General features: G+C 47.9%; 1 protein-coding gene across 10 annotated transcripts in view; it reads right to left on the reverse strand.

Annotated features, from left to right (window-relative positions):
* Nucleotides 1–244: 244 nt before the first annotated feature.
* LOC102397662 (sialic acid-binding Ig-like lectin 6) overlaps nucleotides 245–26115 on the reverse strand; it is a 52367-nt gene continuing 26496 nt past the window's right edge. The window contains exons 3-14 of one of the 10 annotated variants that reach the window (XM_044931408.1): nucleotides 14850–15040; nucleotides 10727–10846; nucleotides 10342–10463; nucleotides 9051–9154; nucleotides 8584–8943; nucleotides 8170–8448; nucleotides 7938–7985; nucleotides 6588–6845; nucleotides 6219–6503; nucleotides 4752–4845; nucleotides 4330–4405; nucleotides 630–939 (exon numbers count right to left, since the gene is read on the reverse strand). In XM_044931408.1, the coding sequence (XP_044787343.1) occupies nucleotides 760–939; nucleotides 4330–4405; nucleotides 4752–4845; nucleotides 6219–6503; nucleotides 6588–6845; nucleotides 7938–7985; nucleotides 8170–8448; nucleotides 8584–8943; nucleotides 9051–9154; nucleotides 10342–10463; nucleotides 10727–10846; nucleotides 14850–14957 (2034 nt within the window). In that variant the 5' untranslated portion in view covers nucleotides 14958–15040 and the 3' untranslated portion in view covers nucleotides 630–759. Of the gene's footprint in view, nucleotides 940–4329; nucleotides 4476–4751; nucleotides 4846–6218; nucleotides 6504–6587; nucleotides 6846–7937; nucleotides 7986–8169; nucleotides 8449–8583; nucleotides 8944–9050; nucleotides 9155–10341; nucleotides 10464–10726; nucleotides 10847–14849; nucleotides 15041–26115 lie in introns of those variants that run through there. The other 9 variants (XM_044931413.1, XM_044931407.1, XM_044931414.1 and 6 more) reach the window with 9 other exon arrangements.

Here is a 26115-nt window from a genome sequence, read left to right on the forward strand (position 1 = left end):
AAGGTCCATCTAGCCAAAGCTGTGGTTTTCCCAGCAGTCATGTACGGATGTGACAATTGGACCATAAAGAAGGCAGAGCACCGAAGAATGGATGCTTTTGAACTGTGGTGCTGGAGAAGACTCTTGAGAGTCCCTTGGACAGCAAGGAGATCAAATCAATCCATCCTAAAGGAAATCAACCCTGAATATTCATTGGAAAGACTGATGCTGAAGCTGAAGCTCCAATACTTTGGCCACCTGATGCGAAGAGCTGACTCAATGGAAAAGATCCTGATGCTGGGAAAGACTGAGGGCAGGAGGAGAAGGGGATGACAGAGAATGAGACGGTTAGATGGCATTAATGACTCAATGGACATGAGTTTGAACAAGCTCAAGAAGATAGTTAGGGAAGATAGCCAGGGAAGCCTGGTGTGCTGCAGTTCATGAGATTGCAAAGAGTTGGACATGATTTTAGCAGCTGAACAACAACAACCTTTGGTCACAAGTCCTATGGTCTTCCACCCATACCAGGGGATCCTGACCACCGCCAAGAAGGCCATTTGTTTTTAAATGATTGGAGACTGAGTGTTACAGGCTGAAAACTTGTGTCCTTATAAGAAGAATGAATTAGGACACAGAAATACACAGAGGGGAGGCCATATGAGGACATGGGGGGAAGACAACTGTCTCCAATCCAAGGAGAGAGGGCTCGGAGGGAACCAAGCCTGCCGACACCTTGATCTCAGACTTCCAGGCTCCAGACCATGAGAAAAGAATCCCTCACTTGTGTATCTTGATCTCTGAGTACTCAGTGTGAGTGCCTTCCTGTTTCTGAGGCTTCGGCTTGTGAAATTGGAGGAAAGCATAGTGAAGCTCTTGTTCATTTCTTGAGATGGGGCCAGCCCCAGCGGGGGCGGGGTGGTCTGCAGGGGTGTCCGTCCAAAACTGGGGCTGGCGTTCCTGAGAGGAAGGAGAAGAAAGGATTCAGATCCAGGCAACAGGGTCTGGGAGAACTATGGAGTCAAAGACGATGGAATGGAATTGGAACTGATGGAACTTTTATCATTTGTCCATTCATTTGTTCAAACATAGTTAATTCAGATTGACCGGCCCTTCGTGAGTGTAAATGCTAGGAGAGAATACTATTATCATATGTGTCTTAGAAATAGTAAAACTAAGGCTAAGAGAGATTATACACATTATTTTCCTGAAGACACACATCTACAGATGCACCCCTGAGCCAGGACTCAAAACCAGTTCTTTCCAACTAGGGTGCTGTCCTTTGTTCAGGCTGTGTGTGTAGGAGGTGCTGTGTGTGGAGTGATGGAAAAAGCAGGCATAGTCGCTCATATTATGCAGTGTGTGGTTTTATATGTTTTTTTTTTCTTTTGAGGGGGTGGTTTTGTTTGTTTTAGCCATACCACACAGCTTGCAAAATCTTAGTTCCCTGACCAAGGATCAAATGGATGCCCCCTGCCATGGAAGCTTGGAGTCTGAAGCACTGGACTGCAGGGAAATCAGAGAAATCCTGCTTATGGTTTTCTAGGAGAGGCAGTTAATAGACAAATACATCTCAAGTTCTACATTTGATAGGAGATATCTTGAAATATAAAGCAAGGGCGGGGTTGGGCAGGTTCTAGAAGACAGAGTAGAGATCAGAGCCTGCAATAAAAATGGTAACCAGATACCCTCACTCATATCTGCTGCCTGCCTGCAACACCCTCAGGCTATAGGAGCATGAACTAGAAACCCTCGAACAGCAGCGAAGAGAGGCAGACAAATCATTCTCAGATTAGGAGAAAATGGTTGCTGGGGTTGTTTAGTCACTAAGTCATAACTCTTTTGTGACCCTATGAACTGTAGCCTGCCAGGCTCCTCTGTCCATGGGATTTTCCAGGCAAGAATAGCGTAGTGGATTGCCCTTTCCTCCTCCAGGGGATCTTCCTGACCCAGGGATTGAACTTGCATCTCCTGCACTGGCAGGCAGATTCTTTACCACTGAGCCACCTGGGAAAGTAAAAGTCGCTCAGTTGTGTCCAACTTTTTGCGACCCCATGGACTATAATCCATGGAATTCTCCAGGCCAGAATGCTAGAGTGGGTAGCAGTTTCCTTCTGCAAGGGATCTTCCCAACCCGGGGATCGAGCCAGGGTCTCCAACATTGCAGGTGGATTCTTTACCAGCTAAGCCACCTGGGAAGTCCGAGAAAATGGTTATTTTACTTTATTTTTTTGGCCACGCCACCCGGCTTGCAGGATCTGAGTTCCACTGACCAGGGGTCAAACCCAGCCCCCCCTGCAGTGAAAGTGCCAAATTCTAACCACTGGGCCACCAGGGAATTCCCCTGAAAATGGCTATTTTAGAAGATAGGGAGAAGGCTGCCCATATTAAGGAAAAGCAAGGTGAAAATAAGTAAGTTAATAGCTTAAATCTACTACAGCCAAAACACAGAAAGGAAAAAAATGTGTCTGTTAATAACTGTGACTGAAGTATTTGTATGCAGATGAACCTCACCAATCAAAAGATAGAGACAGCGACTTTTATTAGCAAATGAAATTCAGTGACATAGTTAATCAATGATTTATTCCAGGAATATTGTGCATCTACTGTGAGTTATGAGCTAGGCATTCCTCTAGGCATTGGGAAGACAACAAGGAATAAAGTAATAACAACAGCAACAAACTGCCTTTGGGACTTGCTAGAGGAGGGACAGGTTCTGATGGGTTATCAGGAGAACTTGCTTCATACATACCAGAGACTCTTCTAACCATGCCTCATAACTACTATGATCTTCCCTGGTTGCTCAGGTGGTATAGAATCTGCAGGCAGTGAGGGAGACCTGGGTTTGATTCCTGGGTCAGGAAGATCCCCTGGAGAAGGGAATGGCTACCCACTCCAGTATTCTTGCCTTGTTACAATAAGTTTTAATCACTGGACCACCAGGGAAGTCCCAATATTAATATTCCCACGTCACAGAAAATAAATAGAGGTCAGAAAGAGGACATCATTTGTCCAAGGTCACACAGCTTGTAAATAAGATAGGATTTGAATGCAAGCAGTCCAGCTCCAGAGTACATGTTTTGAACCATGATGCTATACTGACTCGATGAGACACTCATTAAAAAAAAGATAAAAAGAAGGTTACTGAAAATTTGAAAGTAAAATAACAGAAAAGATATCTCATGATTTCTGACAAGATGGGGACTGAACACACACTAAGGATTCCATTACCCAAGATGAACCAAGGAGAAACTGCAGGGGGAAATATGTAAACTAAATTTAAAACCTGATTTTCTGTCTTCTTGTTCTGCCAGTTCCTGAGAGAGGAGTTTTGAGATAATCAACCCTAACTGTGGATGTGCCTATTTCTCCTTGAAACTCTGTCTGCGTTCGTTGATTTATTTTGAGAGACAATGCTCCATTACTGGGGGCGTCCATGCTTAGGATTTTACATCTTTTAATAAAACTCTAGAGGCCATATATACAGCATTGTGTGATTCCATTTATAGGACATTCGAGAATGGACAAAATTAATCAATAATGATAGAAATCAGTGATTGCTGGAAAGGGGTGGGGGTTGAATGAGAAGGGGAATAAAAGAATTTGGGGCCCTGATGGAACTGTTCCCTATCTTGACTGGGGACATGGTTACAAGATGTATGCATTTGTCAAAGTTTAACTTCGTACTTAAACTGTGTAAATACCTCTATATGGGCTTCCCTGGTGACTCAATGGTAAAGAATCTGCCTGCCATTGCAGGAGACATGGGTTCGATTCCTGGGTGGGGAAGATCCTCTGGAGAGGGAAATGGCAACACACTCCAGTATCCTTGCCTGGAGAATCCCATGGACAGAGGAGCCTGGCGAGCTATGGTCCATGGGGTCACAAAAGAGTCAGACACAAGTTCGTTACTACACAATGACAATGTCTCATTAAAGTTGAAAGTAAGTAACAGGGTGGTAGATTTGAAAGATACCCATCAGGAGAGATGAACTGTGGCGCTGGGGTGCCCCAGGCTCTCTACCTACTTCCTAGTCCTCAGTGAGTCTGACACAGGCTAGGTTTGGGCCAATTCTCTTCCCCATAATCAACGTGAGAAGAAAAGGCTAAAGCCCTAGGAGAATATGATAATCTGACATACCAAGCAAAACACCCCCCCAACCAACCAACTAAAGTATCTACATATTTCATCAGAAGCAGCGTGCTAGAGTAGTTGAATCAGTAGTTTTTAACAACCCCATGTGGAATTCTGGGGAGTGCTGGATGTTAATAGGGAAATGCCAAGGGCTTGGACCAGGGATACCACCCACAAGGGATAAACTGAATGGGACCGCCTGCCCCATTACTCACCCTGGAGCCTGAGCCCCCGGCCTGGTTCGTATCATCCATGCTCTGCACTGGCTGGGTCTTTCTGTGCCTCTTCACTCTAAGGGAACAGCCCCGGGCATTTCAGCCTGCTATTTGGGGCATGGGGTAGGCAGACCATCCCTTCCTCCCTATGAAGAGCATGGAATGAGGGAGGAGGTGGCAGTGAATCCAGTGTCCAGGTGCTCCCACCTGGACAACCCAAGAGCTGGACTGGGGCTGGGGAAGAAAGCCCCAGGCTTGGTCCAGGTGCTTACGGGCTGATTCATGCTATCACTCAGCCTTCTTTCTCTCTCTCGGGGCTTTCCAGCCAGTCCCTGGCCCTCCAGCTCAGGTTTTCTGAGATTCCATGACCCTGAGCCCTTCCCACCCTGGGCTTCTCCCTCCACTCTGGCGCCCCCTCTCACCTGAAGATGAGATACAGGCAGAGAGAAAGCAGGACCGTGATGCCGGCTCCCCCAACAGCTCCCAGGACCTTGCCAGCCCTGGGCTGTGGTTTACCTGTAGACAATTTGAATCTTGTTTAAATTCCAACCCCAATACATGGCATCTTCCCAACAGGCCACCCCTCTCTGTGTCCTGTCAGTGTACCCGCCTCCCCCTTAACTTCCCAGAGACTCAGTCCCTGGACGTTTCCATCACCCTGTAGACCCTGGGGCCAGCCCCTTCCCCTGGACTCAGGCCTGAGACTCTTCCACCACCAGCCATGCCAGCTGGGGCCCTGGGGTGCCCCTCCTCCGAGCTCCATCCCTCTGGGGCTGTTCAGGTTGACTTGTGCTTCCCTCCCCCAAGTTCATATGTTGAAGTCCTCTCACCCCTAGTCACTCAGAATGTCACCTTATTTGAAGAGGAGATCTTTACTGAGGTAATCAAGTTAAAATGAAGGCCCAGCAGGGCCCCCTGGTGGCTCAATGGGAAGGAGTCTGCCAGACAATGCGGGAGACACAGGTTCGATCCCTGGCCCAGAAAGATCTCACACGCCTCAGACCAGCTAAGCCCCTGCACCACAACTATAGAGTCTGTCCTCTAGAGCCCAAGAGCTGTAACAACTGAAGCCCTTGCTCCCTAGAGCCCATGCTCTGCAACAAGAGAAGCCACCTCAGCGAGCACCACAACTCAAGAGTAGCCCCCGCTCTCCACAATTAGAGAAAGCTCCCATAGCAATGAAGACCCAGCGCAGCCAGAGATAAAGTATTTAATTAAAAAACATGAGATCAGCAGGGGCTAATCCAATATGACTGATGTCCTAAAAAGGGGGAATTTGGACACAGACACATGCGGGCAGAATAATGCCATGTAAACATTAAAGCAGGGATGGGGAGGCTTCCCAGGTGGTGCTAATGAAAAAGGACCTGCCCCCCAATGCAGGAGACCCTCATGCAGGCAGAACCTGCCCCCAAATGCAGGAGGGGTCCAGCAGCTGCGGGGGTGCTGTGGGTTCGATCCCTGGGTCGGGAAGATTTCCCTGGAGGAGGGCACTCCAACCCACTCCATGGAGAATCCCATGGACAGAGGAGCCTGGCAGGCTGCAGTCCATGGGGTCACAAAGAGTCGGACACAACTGAAGCGACTGAGCACTCACACACACAAACATGAAAGCAGAGATGGGGGTGATGGTCCTACGAGCCAAGGAACACCAAAGATTGCCAGCAAAACTGCCAGAAGTCGCGGGGAGAGTCCTGGAACAAATCTCACAGCCTGCGATGAAATCAACCCTGCTGACACCTCCATCCTAGGCTTCCAGCCTCCAGAACTGGGAGGTGTATCTGTTTAAGCCTCCAGTTGGAGGTGCTTTGTTCTGGCTGCCATAGCAGACTCATATAAGGATCCAGGCTCCTCTTTTCTCGGGCATCACCCCTCAGCAGACCCCTGACCTGGCAGCTGCAGGACAGACCCGCTCCGGGCCCCGTGGACGTTCAGGGCCTCGCAGCTGAGGCTGAGGCTGGAGCTGAGCCCCTCGTGGAGGCTCAGGGAGCTGTTGGCCCAGGGCCCGGCGGAGCTGGAGCTGACCTCGAAGGAGGTGTTGCTGAAGTTCCCCTCCAGCAGCCCCTCACCCAGCCGCCAGCGCAGAGAGGGGGCTGGTCGGGCTCTGGAGGAGCAGCTGCAGCGCAGACCCTCGTCCTCCTGGGAGCAGGAGGGGCCCAGCAGCTGCGGGGGGGCTGTGGGAGAGATGGGAGGGATCAGGGGTGCCCCTCCCCTCCCTGGAACCCCGGCCTCCTGTCCCCAGGGGACCCCACACTCACAGACCACAGAGAGGCTCAGGGAGATATTTTTGGAGCCCAGTGGGTTCTGAGCCCGGCAGGTGAACTCCCCTTCTTCTGCTGCCCCTACATAAGGCAGCTCCAGGACCCCGGTGCTCGAGATGGGGGTGGCCTCCAGGGCGGGAGACCCCCGGAACCAGCTCAGCTGTGCAGGGGGGTTGCTGTCAGCAACACAGAGCAGCTGCAGCGCCTGGCCCTCCTGGACGGGAAGGGACGAGGTGTTCTGCAGAATCTTGAGGGCTTCGGGGGAAGAGAAGGGCAGAGACAGAGAGATGGGCTGGGCAAAGCTGGCACCTCTCTTCTCCTGCGATGTCCACACTAGCTCTGGGGAGAGGACTGGCAAAGTCTGAACCACAGGAATTCAGAATAAGCCCCAGTAGTTTACCTGGAGCTGCCCAGACTGTCCATCAGATGGGGCACAGAGGGCTCAGGACAAGGATGTGTGTGTTTGAGACGCTCAGTCATGTTCGACTCTTTGTGACCCCATGGATGGTAGCCCTCCAGGCTCCTCTGTCCATGGGATTCTCCAGGCAAGGATACTGGAGTGGGTTGCCATGCCCTCCTCCAGGGAATCTTCCTGATCCAGGGATCGAACCCGGGTCTCCCATATTGTGGGCAGGTTCTTTACCATCTGAGCCACCAGGGAAGACCTGGTGGACAAGGATACGGTGAGCAAATGTAGTTATGGGACAAAGAAGAGAAAACAGAAGGCGGTAAAACATCAGAGAGGGATTTCCTTGGTGGTCCAGTGGTTAGGACTCCACACTGCCACTGCAGGGGACACGCGTTCGATCCCTGGTCAGGGAACTAAGATCCTGCATGCTGCATTGTGTGGCCAACTGCTGACACCCCCCTTCCCCCCCAAAAAAAAATCAGAGAGAATGCAAAAGGAATGTGACAGCTTCCTCTGAATTTAGCCAAAGAAAGCTGTGGGTGAGCTGAAGGTTAACTTCAGGGAGCTGACCTTTTGGGATTCCACTCCCCCTCCCCCACCGCAGCTCTCCCTGTGTCTGACCTCAATAGCTGGGCCCTCAAATATATTCCACTTAGTCCTCTGAGGGGGCTTCCCAGGAGGCACTAGTGGTAAAGAATCCGCCTGCCAATGCAGGACGCAGGAGTCGTGGGTTCGATCCCTGGGTGGGGAAGATCTCCTGGAGGAGGAAATGGCAACCTACTCCATTCTTGCCTGGGAAATCTCATGGACAGAGGAGCTTGGCGAGCTACAGTCCATGGGGTCGCAAAGAGTCTAACAGGACTGAGCAAAAAGTCCTCTGAGGTCCAAAGAAGCTCTGGGTTCCATCCCCAGTCTGGAGGGAAGAGGTTTCTTCCTACCTGTCCTGTTTCCTTGGAAGATGCTGATGGCCACGTGCTGTGGAGCATCTGTGACAGAAGGATAAGCAGGATCAACATTCGTGGCGAGGGAGTGGGCGGGCACTGGTGCCATGTAAACAACCGAGTGGGCGGCCCTTCCTGTTCAGCTGCAAGACCCTGATGTCAAGCCCCACCACAGCTTCCCCTGCCCGCACACCCTCAGGCCCCCTGGGCGTCCTCACCCCTCACTCACAGGTGACATTGAGCAGGATGGACCGCTCCACCATCGCCCCACTTGTGGGGAACTTCACCTGACAGGTGAGCCTGGTGCCATGGTCCTGGGGCCGTGGGGTGAGGGTGAGCACCGACGAGAAGGGGGTCCTGGGGCCCAGGGAGCTGGAGGCAGCTGATGTCCAGGAGAAGGTGGGGGGCGTGGCACGCTCACAGGCCCAGGGCACAGAGCAGGTCAGGTTCCCCGGGCGGCCGGGCTCCAGGGCCCCCGGGCTGCGGACTTGGGGCTGGTGGGTGAGGGCTGGTGAGGGCAGAGAGAAGGATAGGGCGGGTCCCCTTGGCATCTTGTTGGCCTGCCCCGGGATCTTGTCGTGGCGCCCCCACCCCAGCCCTGCTTTCCCGTGCCCCTTTCTTTCCCTGAGCGACCCTACCGTACCTGTCACGTTCAGAAAAAGCATCTTGTTTAGATATGGGAATTTACTGAAGTGTGTCTCGACTTGAAAGAAGTATGTCCCGCTGTCCCCTGCTTTGACATCCGTGATGCTCAGGCTGCAGTTTCTGGCCTGGGGCTCCCCGGGGATGGAGAATCGCCCCTGGGTCCCCTCATGCAGCTTCTGTTCTGGCTTGTTCGTGGCCACTGGGGGATCGCGTTTTGTATCTGCCCCTTCCCGGAACCAAAACATGTAGAACTTTCCAAAGGAAACCCAGGGGAGGGAAAATCTGCAGGGTATGAAGACACACAGGCCCTCCTGCACTGTCACATTCTGCCGCAGTTCCAGGCGCTGAGCTAGGGGTGCTGGGCAGAGGGAGAAAGTCAGCCTGGAGCTCCAGTGCCTGCCCCAGTGTGAGTGTGTGTCGGGGCGGGGGGGGGGGGGGGTTCCCTATGCCCCTCAGCCCACTCACCTCCCCACAGCACCGGCAGCAGCAGCAGCAACAGCCGCATCCCTTCCCTGATGTCCTCTGGGGCAGGATCCACCTTCTGGATCCCTCTGAAGGAGAAGGCCAAGCTGCAGATAAGGGGCGGGTGGAGGAAGCTCAACCAGGAAGCTGCGGTGAGGATACCAGGCCACAAGCCCCTAAGAGGAAACTTCCGGCTTAGAGAGTCAGCTGTGGTTGGCCCCGCTGAGATCATTCTGCTGTTTCTGCCTATTGGAAGGTGACCCCTGAGGATGGGAGGAGGCACGGGGCTTGCCCAAGTGAGGCAGCAAGGAAGGATGAGAGCCCCCGAGTCCTGCCTCCTGGGCTCCTGCCCTGTTTTCTGCACTGGATAAGGGGGTTCCCCTATCTAGCTCCCCAAGACTCATGTTCTGGGGAATCCTCGTGGAGGCAGCCTGTTAGGGATGGAACTGGAGATATCCTACATGAGCACCAGGGGCAGAAGAAGGTATAGATGAGGCAAGAGAAGCAACACATGCCTTTACTTCATTCATTCACAAACTAACAAAACAGGACAGATTTGGGGACTTCCCTGGTGGTCTGGTGGTTAAGAATCCACCTTGCAGCACAGGGGACGTGGGTTTGATCCCTGGTTGGGGAACTAAGATCCCACATGCCGTGGGGCAGCCAAGCCCACGTGCCACAACTACTGAAGCCTGTGCGCTCTGGAGCCTGCGTGCCACAACTGGAGACAAGCCTGTGTACCACAACCAAAGAGCTGTGCGCCGCTGCTAAGACCCAACACGGCCAAAATGTGTTTTTTTTCTTAAACAAAAAAGACAGGTTTGAATCAGTTCTCACCCTCAACTAGCTCAAACAGTAGGGGAAGACAAACAAACCTGAGCTTTATTTAAGGGCAATGGGGAGCCACGGAAGGTTCTTGAGTAGAAGCAGGACAGAGTCATATAGGTATAACATGCTCTTGCTGAAGCCAGTGTAGGGAACAGCTGGAAGGGAGAGGGTGGAGGCCAAAAGGAAGCTTCTGTGATTGGGAAGAAGAGAACCACGCCTGAGGGGAGATAGCAGCCTGGGGGATGGAGAAGGGACGCCATTGAAGACACTTTGAGGAAGTGAGATTTGAAGGGAGGCGTGGGGGGCCGGGGAGAGAGAGGCGTCTAGAGTGACTCTCTGAGCCCTGACTCCAGCGACTAGGGGGTGGGGGGTGGAAGTGCCACGGCCAAGAGCAGGATAAATGTGCAGACGGGGGCTGAGAAGGTAGCAGAGCTGCCCCAGGAGGTGGACACATAGACACACTCACCGAGCGGCGGGCAGAGGGCCCTGGGCAGGGCAGTGGGAACCTGCACACCTGCATGCCCGCACACCCCCGATTAAGCTTGACTGTGAGGTGTAGGGAGAGCTGGTGGTGGTGACCAAGACGGCCTGGTCAGGAAGAGAACAGGTGGTTATTGGTGACCCCGGTGAGAGTTTTGTCAGGGAGCGGAGAGAGGGGGCAGCAGCCAGACAGCAGGGAACAGAGAGGTGAGGCGAATGCAGGGTCGGTGGGTGGGTGGGGGGGCGGTGGATTGTGGAATCCCATTGACCACCTTTAGCCTTCTCGCATTTAAGCTTGAAGAACCCACTTCTGCCCTGAGCAGCAGGAACCGCCCCTCCATCACTGCCCCAGAGGAGTGCTTCCTTCCTACCTGTGCCATTTCCTTGGAGGGGGCCAATAGCCCAGGCTCTTGGAGCATTTGGAGTGGAGATAAGAAGGTATTTTCTCCTTCAATCATGGGGCGAGATGATGACTTTAACTCTGGCTGGATCTGCAGAAGGGTGGCGAGGCAAGAATACTGGAGTGGGTTGCCATGCCCTCTTCCAGGGAATCTTCCTGACCCAGGGATCGAACCTGCATCTCTTACGTCTCCTGCGTGGTGGTGGGGGATTGTTGTGGTTTCTTCTCCCTTTTCAGGCCAGGCTTCTGGCCAAGCATCACGTCCTACAGGCGCTGCAACTGGGCCCCTCCTCAGGGACCCAGGTGTCCTGACCAACACTGAGAAGGTATGCTGAACCTGATTGGGGCCAGGAGCTCAGCCGAGTGGGGAGAGAGAGCCTGAGCTGCTAGCGTCTGAGGGAGCTGCTTAAAGCAGTTGAGTCAAAATGAAAATAACAATTAAGCCTTTAATCACCTATTGTGATGATATAAGCAACAGTCTAAATGGAAAAGCAGTGACTCCCCCATGTTCCAGAATGGTTGCAGGGGTGTTAAAGATGTGATTCTAATTGTTAAGGGGAAAAAAATTATTCTTGGCACTTCTTTTTTTCATTTTTTAAAAAAATCGGAGTATAGTTGTTTTATACTGCTATGTCTGTTTCTGCTGTTCAGCAAAGCGAATCAACCATATGTTTACATATACCCCCTCTTTTTGAATTTCCTTTCCATTTAGGTCACCACAGAGCAGAAAGTAGAGTTCCCTGTGCTGCACAATAAGTTCTCACTAGTTATTTGTTTTATACACTGCTGTTGTTTAGGTGCTCAATCACATCTGATTCTCTGCGACCCCATGGACCCCACCAGGCTCCTCTGTCCATGGGATTCTCCAGGCAAGAATACTGGAGTGGGTGGCCATGCCCTCCTCCAGGGGATCTTCCTGACCCAAGGATCGAACCTGCATCTCTTACATCTCCTGCATTGGCAGGTGGGTTCTTTACCACTAGCTCCACCAGGGAACCTGACACATTGTAGTATATATAGGTGAATCCCAATCTCCCAATTCACCCCACCACCCACCCTTCGCTGCTTGGCAACCACACATTTGTTCCTCCCATTTGTGTCTCTGTTTCTGCTCATGACACTTAAGGAACCACGAAGCAGACTTCATTCAGGACCTTTGTCATAGGTTCAGGGACCCCCGCAATGGGGGTTTGCTGCAGGGGAAAGAGACCAGGCTCAACTCTGACAACGATGAGGAAGACTGGGGATTTATTGCCAAAGAGGAGGGTGAGGGGTCAGCAGATGGAAAATTACTGAAAGGAAACATCGGGGGAAAGGGGGGTTCTGGCTAAACTGACCCACCAGGTTCTTGCTGAAGGCAGGACAGGATGACCAGACAGCAGCTGGGGGCTGGAGGATGAGGAAGCCCATCAGATATGGAGGGTAAGGGATGTGGGTTCTGACTTCCCTGGTGGTGCGGTGGGTAAGAATCCACCTGCCAGTGCAGGGGACATGTGTTTGATTCTTGGTCCCGCAAGATTACACGTGGTGCAGGGCAGTGAAAGTCCGTGTACCACAGCTACTGAGCCTGGACTCTGGAGCCAGCAAGCCACAACTCCTGAAGCCCACGTGCTTGGCGCCTGTGCTCCCCAACAAGAGAAGCCACCGTGAAAGCCAGTGCACCGCAACAAGGAGTAACCCCCGCTCTCTGCAAACAGAGGAAGCCTTCACGCAGCAATGAAGACCCAGCACAACCAAAAATAAATCAGTTAAAAAAAAGAACTTGAAGAGCCTGGCTAGAGTTGAGCCACGGGGAGAATCTTTGTCAAGGGGTCTGATGGGCCAGCACAGACATGAGGGTCATTTCATGTACCAGCGACCCAGAACAAAAAACTGCAGATCTGTGGATCCTGGGTTGGGGCATAGGGGTAGGCATGGAAAAGTACTGAGTCCTGAATCAGAGTGGGGCAAAGTGTCAAGTTTTCCTCCTCCTCCCCCTGCATTAGAAGGCCTCGGAAGAGGTGCCTGAAGACCTCTGCCCAAGGCTTCAGATAGACAGACCAAGAATGAGCTAGGAATGCAAAAATGTGAAGAGCATGACAGGCCAGAGCAGTCTGAGTCCTTCTCTGCAACTCCTTTCAGAGACTGCGCAGACAACATCCCCATGAGGCCAGCCGAGGAATGCTTTTGTGTTTGCCTATGATCAGGTCAGAAAAATCACCTGTAGGTTTGTAGCCATGAGCTGAACTCCTCGGATGGCTCTGTGCACAGACCTTTTGCCTCCTGTGGCTTTCCAGGTGGCTCAGTGATAAGGAATCTGCCTGCAATGCAGGAGCCGTAGGAGATATGGGTTCGATCCCTGGGCCAGGAAGATCCCCTGGAGAAGGAAACAGCAACACACTCCAGTATTCCTGCCTGGGAAAATCCCATGGATAGAGAAGCTACCCCTGTGGGCTACATACAGTCCATGGGGTCGCAAAAGAGTCGAACACAACTTAGCAACTGAACAGCAACATCTATCACCTCCTAGGAAGGTCGCCTGAAAACACAGGGCTGGTGTCGTGATCTCTTCTTTAAAATTTATTTATTTTTAATATTTTCATTGGAGTATAGTTCATTTGCGATGTTGTGTTAAGTTTCAGGTGTACAGCAAAGTGAATCAGTTGTATATATGTATGTTATATATAATGTGTGTATCCTGGTGTCTTGTTCTTGGGACCCGAGCATATGGGTGAATAATAAGGAATGGGGAGCCTTGGGTCCCGTGGAGGAGAGAAGTATCTTCCTACTGGACTTTGAGCTGTTTAGACTCTAAGACAGTTGGGCTTCAGGTTAAAGGGATGTAGATTTTGGGATATTCTGGTATAAGGTGGAGAGAAGGAAAAGATTCAGACCTCAAAAAGGAGATCCTGAGAGTCCACCTCAGCTTCCCCTGGGATCGTGAACGCTTCTCTCCACCTTTCAGATAAGAAGCACCTGTGTTCCTGTCTCTAGGGTCCTCTGCTGGGGATCCTTGACTACTTGTCACACTCAGATATATAAGGAGTCGTGCACGCGTGCTCAGTCACTTAGTTGTGTCTGACTCTTCTCGACCTTTGTAGCCCTTTAAAGTCCACTGTCCATGGGATTTTGCAGGCAAGAATACTGGAGCGGGTTGCCATTTCCTACTCCAGGGGAATCTTCCCTACCCAGAGATCAATCCTGTGTCTCCTGCATTGGCAGGCAGATTCTTTATCACTGGGCCACCTGGGAAGCCCCATATTGGGAGTCATTTTTCACATGATATTTCTCTACCTGAAAGTATTCTCACTTTCCTGCACCTTGGCAAATCTAATGCTTAGAGAGCAACTGTGGGCCCCTGGGCCCCACAGAAGGTTGGACTGGCCCCAGAGAGTTTCTTCCAGATTTTGATGGGGGTCTGTGGGTGGAAAGGGATTACAGTGTCTGCTGGACACCTCTGGGATCTGAAGGTGGATGTTGAGTGGGCTAAAGTCAGTCCAGAAAACCCAAGGGTTGAAGTGAACAGGATGGGAAGCATGAGTCCTCCTTCACCACCCTCAGTGAAGGTTAACACCTGCACCACCCTCCAGGGACCACTGCAGGAAACAGAGCCTCTGACTGCAGCCCCACCCAGAAACCTCCTCCTCACATCTGCTGCCCTCCCAGCTGCAGCCACAGAGGCAGCAACATCTCTGGGCTCCAGAGGCTAATCGAGTCACCTGACACCATCTGATTAGTCTCCTAGCTTAGAGGTGGGGGCGACCATGGGGTGGCAAGAGAACTGGGACACTTCTTGGGTTGAAGTGTATGACTTCTGTATCAGTCTTCTCTCTTCAGCAGAAATAGCCCTCTCTCCTTTGCACCACCGGGGCGGGGGTTGGGGGGAAGTGAAAGCCGAGCTGTTCTCTCTTGGGGCCACAGTTGTCTTATACCCTGAAACCCTGACTTTCACCCCCGCAGACCAACTCCCACTTCCCTTAAGTGAGATGTGGAGTTTCGGGGTCTATTTTCCCCACATAGGTTTCTCGGAGCCTGGTAGAACCTAGACAGGGAGGCTTTTATCCTGTTCATTACCAGTCCCCAAGCCCGTCCCACTTCTTCGCATCAGAACGTACCCACAGCGGGATCGCTCTTTCCAGCCAAGAGAGCATGTGGTCCCCAGAAGCGGGTGTGGCGCTGTCCATGGTGCTGAAGCGGGGTCGGGTTTGAAGCTTGGGAATCATTGAAATATGCAGAAAGGTCTGACTAGACACGAATCAGATCTGGACCTCAGGCCAGGAAAGCAGCTGAGTCAGAAGGGTTCGGCCTGCCGAGGAAGGAGAAGATCAGGGAGGGGCCGACCCTCTGGTCTGGGGGCTTGTCTTTCCCTGAGGCTCTCCTTCTTCCTTCTTCTTTACACTCTTAAAATCCTCTGGGTTCTGCCAGGCCACTGGATTAAAGTCAGCTGCAGCTCCCACCCCCCTCACCTCCCACTGACTTCTTGTTTTGAGAGAAAAATAAAGCCCTACTGGTTAAGGTTCCTGAAAGTCAGCTTTTGTTTTTTTTTAAACTTAGAGTGAAATGCATTTCTAATTGATACAGTCTGTGGAGAAGACTCCTCCAATTCCATTTAAAGCCAACACGACGTTTTCCACAAGTGCCCTACTCTCATGAGAGTGCGTGGTATGCCTGACTTTTTTCACTTTTGCTAATTCAAGAGTAGAGAAACAGTATTATATCTTTTCTTTGCATTGATGTGATTATAAATAACTTTTCTCATCTTTTAAAATTAACTGTAACCCCTGTCTGTGAATTATCTATTCAAAGGGGGACTTCCCTGGTGGTGCAGTGGATAAGAATCCACCTGCCAGTGCAGGGGACATGGGTCCGATCCCTGGTCCAGAAAGATTACATATGGCTCAGAGCAACTAAGCCCTTGTGTCACAACTACTGAGCCCACATGCTGCAAGGACCAAAGCCTGCACACTTAGGGCCTGTGTTCCACAACAAGAGAAGGCACTGCTGTGAGACGCCGCGCACCGCAACAGAGTAGCCCCTGCTCACAGCAACTGGAGAAAGCCCGAGCAAAGCAACAAAGATTCAGTGCAGCCAAAAATTTAAAAAATAATAAAAAAACTTAAAAATCTACTCAAAGGGTTTACACAGAAGGACTGTGGCGTTTTCCTGATCAACCTCTCTAGAGACTCTGATCTCATCCCTATTACTAACCTTGTGTGCTGTGCTAAGTTGCTTCAGTTGTGTCCGACTCTATGCAACGCTATGGAGTGTACCCACAAGGCTCCTGTGTCCATGGAATTCTTCAGGCAAGAATACTAGAGTGAGTTGCCATGCCCTCCTCCAGGGGATCCTCCCAGGGATCAAACCTGCCTCTCTTGTGTCTCCTGCATTGGCAGATGGCTTCTTTACCACTAGCCCCACCTGGAAAGCCCATTATTAACCTTAGAATTATTAACCAATGAAACACATACCCCTAAATTTCAAAGTTATGGTTTTATAAATAGTTTTTAATGTTTATGTGATTGGCATCCTACAGTACACATTTTCTTTCCTGACTATTTCCACTTGATGTCAGCTGAAAATTTTTTTTATGGTGAAGTGTATAATGTTCAGAAGATAAATGGGTAAGTGTGCACTGCAGTGATGTACCACACAGCAAATGCAGTCAGTTCACAAAATATCTCCAGTTTGAAATATCAAGTATGGCCAGTTCCCCAAATAGCTCAACAGTCTACACTCCCACCACAGAGCATGAAGTTCCTATTTGCTCACATCTCTGCAACACTTGCTATTATCTGCCTTTTGGGTTTTCCAATCTGACATGTGTAGAGCAGTATCTGGTTTCTGTGTGGTGTTTTTCCATTAACAGTGTGTTTGAGCATCTCAATGTGGACTTGTTTTCCATTCATATTTCCACATTTCTGAAATAAATATTCATATTCTTTGCTATTTTTATATTGGCTTGTTTTTCTTCTTGTTGATTTGTGGAAATTTTGGTGCATTCTAATTAAAAAGCTCTTGTGAGCTTAACTGAAGGAAATAATTGCTCCCATTCTGCCATTTCTCGATTAAATTTATCTCCGTTGTCCTTCATTTTGATGTGATCAAATCTGTGTGGCGCTGGTCACAGCACTGTGGGATGCAACACTTTGTACTCCTAAAAGTATCCATGATCTTGGCTTTTACACGAACCATTTCCATGTTTTCTTTATAGTTTTATCACCAACGTATCCCTAGAAAGTACAGTTCACATAAGCCTATTTTTGAACTTTTTAATAAGTATAACCATATTGTATGTCATTGCCTGTGTCTTGCTTCATTTTTTTTATTGTGGTATAATTTACATATAATGAAGATAGATTTAGGCACATTTGTAAATAATGGATTTATACCCAACAAGTAATTTTTAAAATAAGTAATAGACTTTATTTTTTTGGACAGTGTTAGGTTTACAGAAAAATTGAGCAGATACTACAGGCAGCTCCCATATGTACCTCGACCCCCTCACATTCTTCCATCTTGCATTACTGTAGAATATTTGTTACAGTTAATGAACCAATACTGACACATTACCATCAACTGAAGTCCGTAGTTTTCATTGAAGTTCTCTCTTTGTGTTATCCAGTTCTATGGGTTTTGACAAAAGCATAATATCATATCCACCATTACAGTATCTTACATATTTTATCATATATGGATGATATACACTTTATATGACATACAGATCTATATATATAATAAGTAATTTTTATATTATGTATTTATGTATACTGCACATGTTTTAATGGGTTTTGATAAATGGATACATCCACCTCAACCAAGATGTGGAATATTTCCATCACTGCTCAAATTTTCCTTATACTAGCCCTCGCCTGTGGCAGCCTTCCTATCACCATAGCTTAGTTTTAGCCATATTAGAACTTCAGAGAAATGGAATCATAATCACGTACTCTTTCACGGCTGGCTTCTTGGGATTCTTGCATGAGGTTGGCCCCTGCATTGGCAGTTCATTTCATTTCATTGCTGAGTAGACTCTCCAGAATAGGAGGTCCAGAACTGTCTGCTTCCCGTGCCTGCCCTCAAGTTCTGGAGAACTGTCCCTGGGGTGGGGGTCGCTCCTGCTTATCTCACATGCTCCATCGAAGACCTGGGGCCTCTGGGGCAAACTCACATCAGCAGGCAAGTCCCCTCTGGGCTTCTGCTCTGACAACTCCAGGAGCCCAAAGATGGTGGGCATCAGGAGGCTCCAACCAGAGCCGCAGGAGAGAGTGGGGCTGGGCTGGGAAGGAGAATCCTGTAGCCTCGACAATGTGGCCTGACCCAGGGGCTCTGCAGAGGCACCAAGAAGCCCTTGAAAGGCAGTGACCATATGGCCACTCATCCACCATTCTCTCTACATCAATTTCTGGAGACCCATGGAGAAGGTCATGGGGCTAGGCACTGATGGTAGACAAAGATCAGGAAAACTGAACAGCAATAAAACAAACAAACAAACAAAAAAAGCCCACAAGAGATTTGGACTACACTTAATGAAACTTAATCACAGGCCTGCCACCTTATAACTGTAAGAATATGAAGCTATGACTAGCTGTAGTTTCCAAAATGTGGAGGAAGGTACTAACCACAGGTGTGAGAGTGACATTCGATGAGGCTTGTGAAACCCTGAGCATCTGCTTTGCACTTGACAAACACTGGACCCTAAATAATCCCTAATTTGGGGTTTCAAGCAACTCATTCCAACAGGAAACCATCATCAATCTGCTCATCAGCCCATCACTGACCCTTACCATGTCCTCAGGGACCCAAGGAGATGCCAACACTGACCCACTCATCCATTCACAAAGGACCTCAACACTCACTGCCCAATGTCTCTCGTTGAATGGCTCCCATATGCTTCCCTTAGTCCCCCATTTTACTGATTTCATAGGTCCTCAATCACTGGCCCCCTGAATGTATTACAATGTAAACCTCAAAGCCCTCTGATTCCTGAAGCTCCCGTTCCCAATCAGTCACTGCTTCCTATGGTCCCCTAAGCAGTGGATCACTTCCCCAAATGTCCCCCGGCCCCAGGGATGGTTCTCAAGAACCAGGGGGCAGACACAGGAGCAGATCTGGACTCCCTGTTCCTGGGACAAGCTGGATCCTCCTGCTGAGAGCAAACCACAAGGGGCCTTCTTTCCTTGTCCACAGGCCTTCTGTATTACCAAGGTAACCATGGTCTGGCTGATGAAGAAGTGTGTGTCTGTTAGAACAGATGTGCTGGGGAGAGTGATGGGGAATCTGTAGGATGAGTATTGGGGGTGGGTCCAGGGTGAGTGATGGAGGAGATTTACAGTGGGTCATAGTGGGCAGGGTCTTTGAGGAGAGTGATCTCTTCCAGGGCATTGGGGAGGGGGGTGAATGATGGGGGCTGTGTAAGGTGAGTGATGCGAGGGTCTTTGGGCTGTGTGACAGGGAGTCTGTGGGGTGAATGATGAGGTTCTGAGTGTTGGGGGCAAGTTGGATGTATGGTTCATGAAGTTTAACCCTCTCCTTTTGTTTTTCTGTATGTATATGCATCAGTACTTTTGTAACCATTAAACTCCAAGTGTAGTTTTACTGTTGGGTTTTATATCATTGGTTCATGAGACCTGCTCATTTGAGGACAGTGAACATGCATCTGAGGAGGGACTCAAGTTTTGAAACTTACAGGAGATGAAGCTGGTTGAGTCCTTGGCACCTGCCTGGCACGTAGTAAACAGTGAATAAAATAAAAGTCAGGTATCAGGTACCATGTTTAATTTCCACATAATCCTGTCAGCTAACTATTACGTTCATTATTATACCCATTCTGTGGATGAGGAAATGGAGGCTGAGTGCTGTTACATAACTTGCCTTAAGGCCAAAAAGGAAGTAAAAGGATGTACAGGGAATCAGTCCAACATCTGCCTCATTCTAAACTGCACACAACCGCCACTATCCCATGTGGTTCCCTACATGACCGCCATTTCCATTTCCTGTTGCCTTCAGACAGCTTAAGTTTTGGAGTGGCCATGTCTGTTGTGCCTACTCTGAGCTACTGGACATTTCACTGCCTATCCATGACACCCTACATAGCCCAGCCTTTCCAACAAAGATAAAAGTTAAATTCACCATATCCAACCTCCCACCATGACCTGAAAAACTCACAGATCTGTATCATATCAGGACACTGAATCACTGATTATCTCTGAAGATAAGGCTGCCAGAGGATCCTGAAATGCCCCTGAGTCACTGACATGGCCCAAGCTCTGACATCATTAATCTATCTGATTGCTACTAATTTCACAAATCTTCAAATAATCCCCCAAACAAGGCTTGAAATATGGCATTCCAATGGAAACCCATCAAGAATCTGTTCAACTGCCAGTCAGTGACTTTTAACACATTCACTGGGACCCAAAGAAGAGCCAACAATGGCCATTTCCCCAAAGACTGTCAACACTCACCATCTGGAAGCAATGCAGTCACAAACGCCCATCACTGTCTCCTACACCTCCAGTCAACTGGCCTCAACATGCTCACAATTTCAGCTCTCCTCAGCACCCCATGCTACCAACTCCTGTTACCACTCACTGGCCCCCCAAGTGTGCTACAACATGACCCTCAAGTCCTGCAGTCCCTGAAGCTCCCAGACTCTCAGTCAATTCCCAAACCCTACAGTCTCCCAAGCCATGAATCATTTCCCCATATGTCCTCTAATACCATCCACTAAGGCGGAAGGAGAAGGGTATGACAGAGGATGAGATGGTTGGATGGCATCATTGATTCAATGGACATGAGTTTGAGCAAGCTCTGGGAGTTGGTGATGGACAGGGAAGCCTGACGTGTCCATGGGGTCGCAAAAAGTGGGACATGACTGAGTGGCTGAACTGAAGGTCCTCTTAAGATACATGTTCACTGTCCTCAAATGAGCAAGCCCCTAGGAAAGAACAGTTAGAACTGGACATGGAACAATAGACTGCTTCCGAATAGGAAAAGGAGTACGTCAAGACTGTATATTGTCACCCTGCTTATTTAACTTATAAGCAGAGCACATCATGAGAAACGCTGGGCTGGAGGAAGCACAGGCTGGAATCAAGATTGCTGGGAGAAATATTAATAACCTCAGATATGCAGATGACACCACCCTTACAGCAGAAAGTGAAGAAGAACTAAAGAGCCTCTCAATGAAGGTGAAAGAGGAGAGTGAAAAAGTTGGCTTAAAGCTTAACATTCAGAAAACGAAGATCATGGCATCTGGTCCCGTCACTTCATGGCAAATAGATGGGAAAACAGTGGCTGGCTTTTTCTGGGCTCCAAAATCACTGCAGATGGTGACTGCAGCCATGAAATTAAAAGACCCTTACTTCTTGGAAGGAAAGTTATAACCATCCTAGACAGCATATTAAAAAGCAGAGATATTACTTTGTCAACAAAGGTCCATCTAGTCAAGCTATGATTTTTCCGGTGGTCATGTATGGATGTGAGAGTTGGATTATAAAGAAAGCTGAGCACCGAAGAATTGATGCTTTTGAACTGTGGTGTTGGAGAAGACTCTTGAGAGTCCCTTGGACTGCAAGGAGATCCAACCAGTCCATCCTAAAGGAGATCAGTCCTGAATATTCATTGGAAGGACTGATGCTGAAGCTGAAACTCTAATACTTTGGCCACCTGATGCGAAGAGTGGACTCATTTGAAAAGACCTTGATGCTGGGAAACATTGAGAGCAGGAAGAGAAGGGGACGACAGAGGATGAGATGGTTAGATGGCATCACCAACTCAATGGACATGGGTTTGGGTGCACTCCGGGAGTTGGTGATGAATAGGGAGGCCTGGTGTGCTGTGGTTCATGGGGTTGCAAAGAGTCAGACACGACTGAGTGACTGAACTGAACTAGGAAAAGACAAAATAAAAACTCATATTAAGGTACATTTGGGATTATAAAATTACAAAAACAGCATATATGACAATTACCAAAAGTACATAAAAAATATACAAGGTTGAAAAGTAATGAACTTATCATCCAATTTAAGCTACAGAAAACACCCCCTTCACACACCTCACAGATCTTCCATCATTCATCCTGCAAATGACCCCAGCTGACCTCCTATCACTACCCCACAGAACTCCCATCACTCACTCTAGAGATGCACCCATTATTCAACTTGCTTATAATTTCCTTTGTTGTGCAGAAGCTTTAAGTTTAATTAGGTCCCATTTGTTTATTTTTGCTTTTATTTCCAATATTCTGGGAGGTGGGTCATAGAGGATCCTGCTGTGATGTATGTCGGAGAGTGTTTTGCCTATGTTCTCCTCTAGGAGTTTTATAGTTTCTGGTCTTACGTTTAGATCTTTAATCTGTTTTGAGTTTATTTTTGTGTATGGTGTTAGAAAGTGTTCTAGTTTCATTCTTTTACAAGTGATTGGCCAGTTTTCCCAGCACCACTTGTTAAAGAGATTGTCTTTAATCCATTGTATATTCTTGCCTCCTTTGTCAAAGATAAGGTGTCCATATATGCGTGGATTTATCTCTGGGATTTCTATTTTGTTCCATTTCCTTGATTTTAATCTCCAGCATTTGACTAACTGAACCTTGTGGGAGGCTAGCTAATAAAGATATCTGGAAAATGTAGCCTGCAGCGGTAAATCCCATTAAGTCAGAGCAGCGTAGGGGAGGGACCAGGACACTAGGCAAGGACTGATCTGTACATCCACCCATCCTCTCCCATGGGTCCAGTTCAGGAGACCAGACATGAAACTGGACAGAGGTTATTTCTGGCTGAGAAAAGTCAGCAAGTATGACCTGATGCACAGACGTGAGCTGTAGTGAGGGAAGTGCCTAGGAGACAGAGACTCTGTCCATCTGAGCTTCTGTGTTCTGCCTCTCACCATGGCCAGAAGAGAGAGAGTGTTTCAGTCCACAAAACCAACCATGCAACTCTTGCTGTTCAGTCACTCAGTCAGTCCAACTCTTTGCGACCCCATGGACTGTAGCATGCCAGGCTTCCCTGTCCTTCACTATCTCCTGGAGTTTTTGCAAACTCATGTCTATTGAGTTGGTGATGCCATCCAACCATCTCATCCTCTGTTGTCCCCTTCTCCTCCTGCCTTCAGTCATTCCCAGGTCTTTTCCAATGAGTCAGATCTTCACATCAGGTGGCCAAAGTATTGCAGCTTCAGCTTCAGCATCAGTCCTTCCAATGAATGTTTAGGGTTGATTTCCTTTAGAATTGACTGGTTTGATCTTCTTGCTGTCCAAGGAACTCTCAAGAGTCTTCTCCAACACCACAGTTCTAAAGTCTCAATTCTTCAGCACTCAGCCTTCTTTATGGTCCAACGCTCACATCTGTACATGACTACTGGAAAAACCATAGCTTTGACTACAGCGCCTCCAGGACCCTCCAATTTTGTGGGGAATTGTAAGAGGAAGTTATGGGCAAAGACTACAGAGAATTCACCCTGGGGAAGACAGACAAGGCCAACCTCCCTTGGGATTTGGGGGCTTAGGTGTAGATCATCTGAGGAAGAGCTTGCTCACCTAGATTCAGATGATCCACAGGTGAGTATGAAGCTGGCCCCAAGAGGATCCCTTTAAGCAGATTCAAACCCAGGGGCTATAAAACACCTTGCTCTATAGATATAATAGTCATCTAAGCAAGAAGAGAGAATGAAATTGAAGAAACAACTGTGTTGAGAAGTGGCCTTGGATTTTCAAGGCACAGACAATAATCCTAAAAGGCAAAAGGAAAGGAGTGGGCATGGATGTGTGGGGGGCAGAGGCGAAGAGAAGAAACCTTGGCAAGATTACATGTAAATATAAATCCAATTAAATATAAACATAAATGTAATTGTGTTTGTGTGCATATGTGTATACATTATAATACACACATCATCAATCTAAATAAACCTAGGAAGCAATGAGCAGGCAGAAAGCACTTATTTGGAATCAAAGACTTGCAATTTGGGGCACACAAATTCAGGGAGCAACCAAACTGTGTCCCACATGGGAGTAAAAGTCAGGGGGTTTTAAAAGCAAAGAAGGGAGATTTGCATTACAAAGAATTTTCACTGGAGTTGGAGGCAGGATCTAGTGTTGGCTGAACATGCTTGACTGCTAAAGCTATAACTAGAGGGTGGAAAAAGTTCGTTGTTGTGACAAGTCACAGGTGTTCTTACAGAGTTCTTGAAATATCTGTGGTTGGCCCAGTTGAAAAGTTCAAGATTCCACCTGGTGGGGATGTGTGTAAGGTCCACCCCCTTAATGGCCTCCTAGCTCCATTAAGGAAAAAAAATACCCTTGACATAAGTGACTCCATTTTATTTCACATTTCACAACATCATATATATTCTCAGAGTTGGAAATGCCAGAGTGATAAGCAAATAGTTAAAAGCTTTAAAGCTTTCAAGACATAAGTTCACAAATTTATTTATACATTTAAATTTATTTTTTATATTTATATGAACTATATTTATATAGTTCAACTATATAAAACAAAAAACATTTACCTTGGATAGGTAAATGAAATCAGAAGACAAGAATAAGCCAGGAGAATATATTTACCTTGGATAGCAAATCCAAGGTAAATGAAATCAGAAGACAAGGTCAAGCCAGGAAAATATATTCATAATCCTACTATAGACTAATGATTGTAGTTCCTATATAAAAGAATTATCCAAATTTTTAAGAAAGAAATATACACTAATAATCATGAGACAGATATGAACAGCCATTGAATGGCAGAACGGCAGAAAAGATTGTTGTTGCTCAGTCATGTCCGAGTCTTTATGATCCCATGAACTACAGCACGCCAGGCTTTTCTGTCCTTCACTATCTCCCAAAGTTTACTCATACTCATGTCCATTGAGTCGGTGATGCCACCCAACTATCTGATTCTCTGTCATCCCCTTCTCCTCCTACCCTCAATCTTTCCCAGCATCAGGGTCTTTCCAATGAATAGGCTCTTCACATCAGGTGGTCAAAGTATTGGAACTTCAGCATCACCATCAGTCCTAATGAATATTCAGGGTTGGCAGAACAGATTAGAATGGAAAGTAGTAGTCATTATGAAACCTACTTTAAAATACTTTACTTTCATATCTATAATGAGAAATTCTAGTTAAAACTATAATGGGTACATTTTTCATTGGTAAGATAGAAAGAGCCAAATCAGTGCTAATGTACACTGCTGTTGAGGTTGGAGAGAAGCAGAGATGAGTCGCATTATAGGGGATGGTGATGCAAATTGGTACAACCTCCTGGAGAGTCATTTGGCCATACTGTATTCTATCAACACTGGTAATGTGTGTGCCCTCTGACTGAGAAATTCAAATTCACACAGACATTTTAGCAGACAGGCATACCTTGGGGATAGTTCAAGTTCACAATAAAGCAAATACCTCAATAAAGTGAGGCAAACTATTTTTTTTTTAATTTTTCTGGTACATTAAAGTTATGATTACACTATATTTTTACATCACACGGTGCAGTGAGTGTGCCATAGCAATATGTCTCTCTAAAAAAAAAATGTACAGGGCTTCCCTGGTGGCTTGGTGGTAAAGAATCCTCCTGCCAATGCAGAAAACGCGGGTTCTTATCCCTAGTTCAGGAAGATCCCACATGTCACAGAGCAACTAAGCCTGAGCACCACAACTACGACGACTGTGCTCTAGAGCCCGGCAGCTGCAATTACTAAGCCCATGTGCCACAAATACTTAAGTCCACACACCAAGAGCCCATGCTCCGCAGGAAGAGAAGCCATTGCAACGAGAGAAGTGCAAACACCACAATGAGAGAGTAGCCCTTGCTCACCTCAACACCTCAAGGGCTGTTGCTGCAGTCCTTGCAGCAACAAAGACCCAGTAGTGCCAAAAATAAATGAAAATAAATATTTTTTAATGTACAAAGCTTAATTCAAAAATACTTTTTTGCTAAAATATGCTATCATTTGAGCCTTTGGAGATTTGTAATCTTTTTAATAGTAACATCAAAGATCACTATCACAGATCACCATAAAAGTATAATAATAAAAAAATTGAAATACTTCAAGAAATACCAAAATGTGACTCAGAGACATGAAGTGAGCAAATGCTGTTGGAAAAATGGCACTAACAGACTTGCTCTACACTGGGCTGCCCCAAACCTTCAACTTGTTTTTTTTAAAAAAAGCGGGGGGCAATATCTGTGAAGCACAATGAAGAACAGTAAAATGAGAAATGCCTTAGCCCTCTCAAAAATCACCTCATTAACGTCACACGATTCTTTAAAGGCTCTCATTACTAAGGAAATCACGAAGCTTTTAGGAGTTCTCTGCCAAGTTCTGCACCTTTGGGCTCCCGACAGATCTCTGACTCTCTGGGCGGTCTTGACAGGGAAGAGGCCAGATA

This window comes from Bubalus bubalis, chromosome 18 (assembly GCF_019923935.1).
Source record: "Bubalus bubalis isolate 160015118507 breed Murrah chromosome 18, NDDB_SH_1, whole genome shotgun sequence".
Taxonomy (NCBI): domain Eukaryota; kingdom Metazoa; phylum Chordata; class Mammalia; order Artiodactyla; family Bovidae; genus Bubalus; species Bubalus bubalis.